Source organism: Xyrauchen texanus, chromosome 38 (assembly GCF_025860055.1).
Source record: "Xyrauchen texanus isolate HMW12.3.18 chromosome 38, RBS_HiC_50CHRs, whole genome shotgun sequence".
In the NCBI taxonomy this organism is placed as follows: domain Eukaryota; kingdom Metazoa; phylum Chordata; class Actinopteri; order Cypriniformes; family Catostomidae; genus Xyrauchen; species Xyrauchen texanus.
In genome coordinates, this window is record NC_068313.1 from 34,564,744 (window position 1) to 34,572,835 (window position 8,092).

The following is an 8,092-nucleotide window of genomic DNA, read 5'->3' on the forward strand; positions in this document are numbered from 1 at the left end:
GCAAACTTGCAACAGAATAATTAATGGTTAAAGTGGATTGATCTCAAACCTTGAACTCTTTTTCAGAACTACATCAAAGCAGAGGAGTTGAGGCGTGAGCTTCCTCCTGACCAGGCAGAGTACTGCATTGCCCGAATGGCACCATACACAGGCCCTGATGCAGTTCCAGGTGCGCTGGACTACATGTCCTTCTCCACCGCCCTGTATGGAGAGAGCGACCTCTAAGGGCCACCTCCAGAACTCCGGAGCAGCTCTTTCTCCTGCATCAGTTCTGATCTCCTGACAGACTAGATTGATGAGAGCACTGGATGAAGCTACATCTGTCTTTCTCTCACCCATCCAGTCCTTAAAGAGATCAGTGCTCCTGAAGAAGAGGAAGATATTTAAGAGTGTTGGAAATGGGACTTAAAAGCACACCTGAGGGGGAGGGGGCAATTAAGTTTAGGGGAGGAGGGTTGCCATGGCATTGTGAGAGGAGCAGATAACTGCTGATTAAGCTTGCCACACTTCGAGGGATACCCTATTGATTCTGTGTTATACATGTCGGTCTTGGAGAGCTTAAGGAAAGGGAGGAAAGATCCTATATAGAAGTAAATAGAAGTTTAAATTGTTTAGCAGGTTCAGTGTGTCATGGCAGTGGTTGTATGGGTTTGGACTGTGGCCACAGCTCAGATTCTTTAACCATGCTTAATCTCTCCCGTTTTCTCATAACATATGTAACAAATTACATATGTACTATCGAAAGGACTCGCGCATGTTACTTTTTAGCTTTCAAGTTATCACCACCACCAGCAGTAACCTGTAAAGACACTTGATGTTAAGCCTTTGGGCTAAACAAATTAGAAAAATATAAAATCTAGTTTTTACTGGAATAGAACTAAGAAAGCTTAAAGAATCTGCTTTGGATTCAGTCTATGCCTAGACACCTAACCTGCACCCTCTACCCCCTGGTGGGGAGGGCGCAAGCTTTTCCAGTTAACATGCTATTTTCTTTGTTTTAATTTTTTTGTTGATGGGGTGGGAGGTTTTGATTTCGGGTTGGAATGTTATTTCGCAGATAGCAAGCCTATATATTGTTGGAAAATTGAAAGAATGACAAGTGTTTTCATAGCTAATTTTGTGACATTCCTTCTTAACCCATTTTGCTGGATCTGTGGAACAGAAAATCTAACCTCAACCTGTTCCTCTTTTTTTTCTTTTTTTTTTTTCTCCTCCAGCAATTTTGAGTTAGTGGGATTCTATGCTGTACATACTTATTTTCCAGTACACAGAACTGTTGGGTTACCCATGGTGGTCACACAGGGCTTCAGATCATAAATACAGATGATAGTGTAAACAAGCAGTTTCACCCCTGTGGAGTACTGTAGGCAGATTCGAGTTGGCTGCAGGTTTGGTTTGGTTTAGTTTAGTTTGTTTTTGGCATTGAAGAATAAAACTACAAAAATGCCCTGTCAGTTTTTTTTCCGCAATCAACCATACAGCGTTCTCTCGACTCCCAGACTCAAGGAGACATGTCCCTTATGGATTTCTCTGAAAATTGTAACTAATAATGGCATCAATCTGTAATTGTTTCTAAAATATTCCTGAATGTCCATGTAGGAGCTTCAATACAGCTACAGAATAAACCACGAGGAGTGAAAAAAAAAAGAAAATATATATATTTAATCCAAATAAAGCACAACTGTGCCTGGTAGCTGAAGGTTGCGCTCTCTCTCTCTCTCTCTTTCCTATTTCTTTTTCTTTTTGTTGTACACTCGATTTTCTCTTACTATAGGAAGGGACAGGGACCCAGTGGACATCTCTGGAGGTTGAGAAGAGCAGAAGTCTTAGTGGAATGTTCATTATGTCTTAATTCAAATTAAATTACTGTTTAACAAATCTATGCAATCATGTATCCAATACCAACCATGCTCCGAAATGAATGGCAGGATGATTTGCAATCGAAAGTGTTGAATTAGCCTAATTCAAGGGAGAATCAAATTAAGGGTAGAGGGCGGGGATAAGGATGGGCAGATGTGTTTCAGAAAATTTGAACAGACTTGGATAAAAAGTCTGCTCTTAGCATCTGCAAAGTTAAAGAGAATCATTTAAAATTTGGATTTTTTTTCTTTTTTTTTGTACTCTAATATCAAACCTTATCTGCTGTAATGGAAATTTACAAAAATGCTTGGTCTCAAAATGAAAAGTGAATTTCACATGAACACAAAGTTTGCTTATAAAATATTACCACTTTGAATGCGTTGTTTGTGTCCCTGCTTGTGTCCCTGCTTGTTTGAGATTTAGAAAAGTGTTTTGATTCATTCTTAAAGCTTACATTTCTGACTGTAGTTAATATTGAGATGACAAATGGCTGGTTTTAATAAATCAATGTTCTGAGTTCAATGAGAGTAAATAACACTTGGCCAGAAAATTTGTAAGAAAGCTCAGATTACAGTTAGCATTATTTTTAATGCAAAAGAGGATAAACTAAGTTTCCAGTTAAAATGACACCCCCAGTAGAGTGCTCACTTACCGTCCTCCCCAACCACCCTGATGAGGGACTGAAGTTTCCTGTGTGTGGAAGTCAATACATTCGGCCGTGTTGAGCTCTAAATATCATGTAAAAACTACAGGAGACGTAACGATTGTTTTACTTGAAGCTTCTTTACTGAAAATAAATGAATAAATTGGTATTTTTATCGTCTATCATTTTTCGTCGTCGAAAAGCTTGCAGGATACAAGCGAGCGGTTAGGTTTCTATGACAACATGAGTTCGCGCGGGCTTTTCAGCTGTCTTCAACCTCCGAATCCTGGCTGTTGTGGAGACGCGCGACCTGTGTTTAAATTCATACAAAGGCGGGAAGAGCGCTACCGAACGCAGAGCGTGGGCTGTTGTGGCGGGAATCATGCTCGTTGTTTTGATGTAAAATTCAGTCACGACGACTGACAAATCTGAGGTAAACCTAATTCTGAACAGATGCAAGGGGATGATTTTGACACATACATATTTTAAAATAAATTTGGATGAAAAAGATCAGATTAATTGTTGGATATCCTAAAATTAAAACTTTTTTTTTGCAACATTTTAATTAAGATAATTTAACGTGCTGTAATAAGAGACAATCACACAGTAAGATATCAAAAATATAATTTTTAATTTAGAGTAAATATTAATATTTGGTGTCAAATATATTACACATTTAATTTCTGTTTTTGTATATCTCTGTATGTTGTTATTTTACTGTCATTGTGTGTGTCATAAATGCACATGTTAACCCACCAAAACATAAATCTGGAAAGATTGTTTGTCTAAAAGCAAATTGGAACACATTTAGCCTTATACTGGGTTCTTTTTATTGTCTCTCCACATACAATTGGCATAAAATTGAAAATATGTGCACCTGTCAGCAAGGTAGCACCAAGGCTCTTTTTCAGAATTAACCTGAGGAACTCCGACTGTAGATTTATTTTCATTCACGGTTATAAAATTGTCAGGCATGCCTCAGGTCAACAGTGCAGCCTTGTTCTCCAACAGAGACATTGTTGACTTTCTGTGCTGTCTGGCTGTTGTTTGCTACTCCACACTTGGCACGAACAGATTTATGCACACCTGTGTTCATGTCACTTTCACTGTTTCGTTGTTGTACATTTGAAACTGGACTGTGAAGAGCTTCCATCTGATCTAATGAATTTGACAATTCATGATTTGTACCTGCTGAAAGGAAATGCATGGTTTAGTGTCCAAATATGAAGATACTTTAGAATCTTGATTTTGTCTGTGAAATATTCTTTGAAATATTTTACTCTTGCAGTTCATATCTACACTACACTGTAAAGATGAATTGGTGGTAAAAAGTGGCCTTTCCTACAACCAATGTTTCTACTGTCCTACAACACTAGGGTAACTAATTTACACTGAAATAAAGCAATAGACCAGAGATACCAAACCTCTGCAATAGACTGTAGTCTCTTTCGCACATACTGCCTTTTATAGAAAATTAATTGATATTTTCAGTTTCAAGGTCATGTTTGAACACTACTCGTTTGAAATGCCTGGAAATTTAGCACTGGCAATTTCCCTGTATGAGAAGTTGTAACATGAACTGAAAAGTTACATTTTGATGCTATGTGTAAACAGAGCCATAAGAATAATGGTTTGAGCACGTATGAGTTGCATGTGACAAGATGTAGATGATTCAGTTACTCTGGAGTCAAATTAGACACATTCCATACATTGGAGGATTACTCTGAGCCAAAACATTATGACCACCTGCCTAATATGCTGTTGGTCCTCCGCATACCGCCAAAACAGTGCTGACCTGCCTAGGCATGAACTCTGCAAAAGCCCTGAAGGTGTCCTATTGTATCTGGCACCAAGACAGTAGCAGCAGATCCTTAAATTTGCGAGGTGGGTCCGCTGTGGACTGGACTTGGTTGTCCAGCACATCCCGCAGATGCTCAATCGGATTCAGATCTGGGGAATTTGTAGGCCAGGGCAACACCTTGAACTCTTCATCATGTTCCTCAAGCCATTCCCGAACAATGTGTGTAGTGTGGCTTGGTGCATTATCCTACTGAAAGGTCCACTGCCATCAGGGAGTGCCATTGCCATAAAGGGGTGTACCTGGCCTACAATGATGTTTAGGTAGGTGGCACATGTCAAATTGATGTCCAAGTGACAGGCCAGACCCAGAATTTCCCAGCAGAACGTTGCCCAGAGCATCACACTCCCTCCACTGGCTTGTCATCTTCCCACAGTGCATCCTGGGGCCATCACTTCCCCAGGTAAATGGCACACACACATACACTGCCATCCATATGATGTAAAAGAAAACAGGACTCATCGGACCAGATAACCGTCTTCCACTGCTCCAACGTTCAGCGCCAACACTCGCGTGATCATAGTAAGTGCTTTTGACGGTGGACAGGGGTCATCATGGGCACTCTGACCAGTTACCCATATGCAGCAGGACACGATGCACTCTGTGATGTGACACATTCCTCCCGTAACCATCATTAACATTTTCTGTGACTTGTGCCACAGTAGACCTTAGGTTAGGACCAGACGGGATCGCCTTCGTTGCCCTCATGCATCGATGAGCCTTGGGCGCCCAACACCCTGTCGCCAGTTTGTGGTTTGTTCCTCCTCTGTCCACTGTCGATAGGTACTTGCCACTGCTGACTGGGAGCAACCCACAAACCTGGCTGTTGCAGAGATGCTCTGAACCAGTCATCTGGCCATAACAATTTGGCCATTATCAAAGTCGCTCCGGTCTTTACTCCTGCCCATTTCTCCTGCATTCAACATGTTGACTATGAGAACTGATTTTTCATTTACAATCTGATCTACCCAGACCATGAAATGTGGCCTTGTTAGGAGATGATCAGTGTTATTTGCTTCACCTGTGACTGATCATAATGTTTTGGCTCATCAGTGTATATTTAAGAGCCGACTATATGGGAAATGTAATTGTATGATGCTCCACGAAAGAAATCTGAAGTCATATGGTGAGGCGCTAATGAAAATCAACCATGCGTGGCCATGACACTGGACCAGAAAGAAATGGAGATGGCAAACAATCATTCAAAGTGGAGAAAACCTTTTAATGCCACTTATCTTCAACTGGTTGTTGTCTTTCAACTCTAGTGCTTGATGTAAACATGCTTGTTTACAGCTGTCATGCTTCTCCTTGAACAGGGTGTGTTTACCCATGAGTTTGTGATTGCATCAGATTGACTTGGCAGCTGAAGTAATCCTATGTCATGTAGTGTGTGATGGCTGCACAATTTATAAAAAATATTATAATTGAGATTACAATCTAATCTGGCCTACAGCTGCCGCAATTAATCATGAAAAGTGTCAATTACGGGACTCTGTGCTCCCATTGTGTACATTCTTTTGGTTGTGTATATGAATGCAATTGTAAATCAAGCATGTGGATTAGTCTTAAGGCATATCAGTAATGCCCATTTACTGTGTTTAATTCATTAAAAATGTGAAAAGCACCATGTTTTTCATACAATTATAATAATAAAGCAACTGACGAATACGGTTTACAGCTTGTTTTGGATATGTAGCCTATAGTACGTAAATAATATGGCATGCAATTATTTAAAATAAGCACTCTCTTTGCTTACTTTTAGCAAGATAATCTGGCCTTTGAGAGAGTGCAGATTTATAAAATTTTTTATCAGTGTGTCTGTCTCCCATCAACTTCCCCATCACAGCTCCTCCAGCTTTCTCAATGACCATAGACTGGTGTTCTTCAGCTACACACCATGTCCCACATTTTGTCTTCCCATGTTAGACAGACTAGTCTTTCACATTCAGCCAGGTGAGAAAAATTTTTTAATTAAATAAAAGAGCCCCTCCCATTTCCTTACTAAAGTTGCTGTTCTCGGATAACCAGTGGCCTCAAGCATGTGTGCTGGACTGCTCTAGAGGGCACCATCAAGCATTATGTAGCAGCAACAGTCAAATATATAAGTCTCTGTGTGCCTTCCTACGTGCCCAGTGCACCAACAGCCAGTTGACGACAGCCGCATAGACAGTTTGTACAGGTATACACACACATGCAGAAAACGGACAAGCCAACCAAAAAAAATCATTATGGCCATGTGGTGCAATGATATTTGCCAGCTAAGGCTGTTTGTAGACCTTCAATTATAATATACAAATTTGAGTATATATTCAGAGGTAACAGGGTTGAAATTATGGCTTTCATCAATTGCGTTCAAAATGTCAGCTGGCTCGCTCTCAAGCTCTGCGGGCCAGAAGTCGCTCGGGTTCCTTTGCCATATTTATCCCAAAATGCAAAGCCGATGGAACCTATGTAGAAGTACTGTGATGCTAGAGTTCATTGCTTAATGCAGTCATTTTGTCTTAAGATACCTCATAGACATCTGCACTTGACCTTGGATCTGTAGGTGCAGTGTCACCATCAGACAGGTTACTGCTGGTGCTCCTCCCCTGATGGGATACCTGTCAGCGGAAGCTCTGTTCTACACCTGCAACCCAACTACACCGGTGAGTTCAGTTTGTGTTTATGGTGAACTAATGCTAAAACCAAGTTGTTTTTTACTGCGTGTGTCAAATCTAATTTGAAGGTCTGATGTCAGATAATGCTCAGGAAACTGATGTGGAATCAGCACAAGCAAGTGAGAACACATGCACCCACACACACAACCAAATATCACAGTGTAATGAAATAAATGTCTGTTTTTGTTCTCTTGAGTTTAGAGCGAGGCGTTCAGTGGTGACCTGACCCTGAATAATGCCCTTTGCAGACTCCTACTGGTACGTTAAATGGATTTCTAACAACTCTGCATAAACAAGCACTGCTAATATAGTTCCTAGGTCTGCCAAATCGAAATCACTTATGAGCAAAACACACTGATCATAATGAAAACATGGACTGCTATAGCATTAATGCAGCGGTTCTCAAAGTGTGGGGCCCAACAGACTGCCTTATACTCAAATCTTATTCTCTTTCACCCATTTAAATTTGCAGAGGTGACAATGCACACAAAGACCAGTGAAGTTTGTGCACAATTTCTTGCCTTTATCTCCTAATATGGTGATGTGTATGATCTTACATGCACATCAAATTAAAATAAGCAAAGGGCAAGATATAAGACATTTTGGTCGGTTACTCACACAATGCTATCGTATGGCTTCAGAACACTCAAGATAGGGTGCATGAGTGATATGGATGGATATTATGGTGGTTTTTTTTGTGCTTTTGAAGCTAGCCACAGTCATAATCCTCTAATCCCCCAACATTGTGTTTTAGGTTTAAAAAAGTTTGGAATAAGAAGGGTGAGTAAATTACACATTTGTATTATTTTATGGTGTATTATACAGTATATTAGCTTTGCTCCTGCAAGCTCTGTCATTTTTGTCATTTTTGTCATTTTTGCTGAGAAATCTAAGACATTTGTAGGTTAATTTTCTCCAAATCTGTAAACAATGAATTTGTGGCACTATAAAAATTCCTCTGTTTCTTGTGAGCGGCCCGTCAAGTCCGACACAACAACAATGACTCAACCAATGGTGTAAGTTGGGAGCAGGACTATCTGTTTGTTTGATCAGCAGTAGACGAAAGCTTTTTAT

At 40.2% G+C, this 8,092-nt stretch overlaps 1 protein-coding gene across 2 annotated transcripts in view; it reads left to right on the top strand.

The window, feature by feature from the left end:
• The window catches only part of LOC127631881 (alpha-actinin-4-like), a 48,570-nt gene extending 45,972 nt beyond the window's left edge, over nucleotides 1-2,598 (top strand). For both annotated transcript variants that reach the window (XM_052110274.1, XM_052110275.1), the window contains exon 21: nucleotides 67-2,598. In XM_052110274.1, the coding sequence (XP_051966234.1) occupies nucleotides 67-225 (159 nt within the window). In that variant the 3' untranslated portion in view covers nucleotides 226-2,598. The remainder of the gene's footprint in view (nucleotides 1-66) is intronic.
• Nucleotides 2,599-8,092: the final 5,494 nt, after the last annotated feature.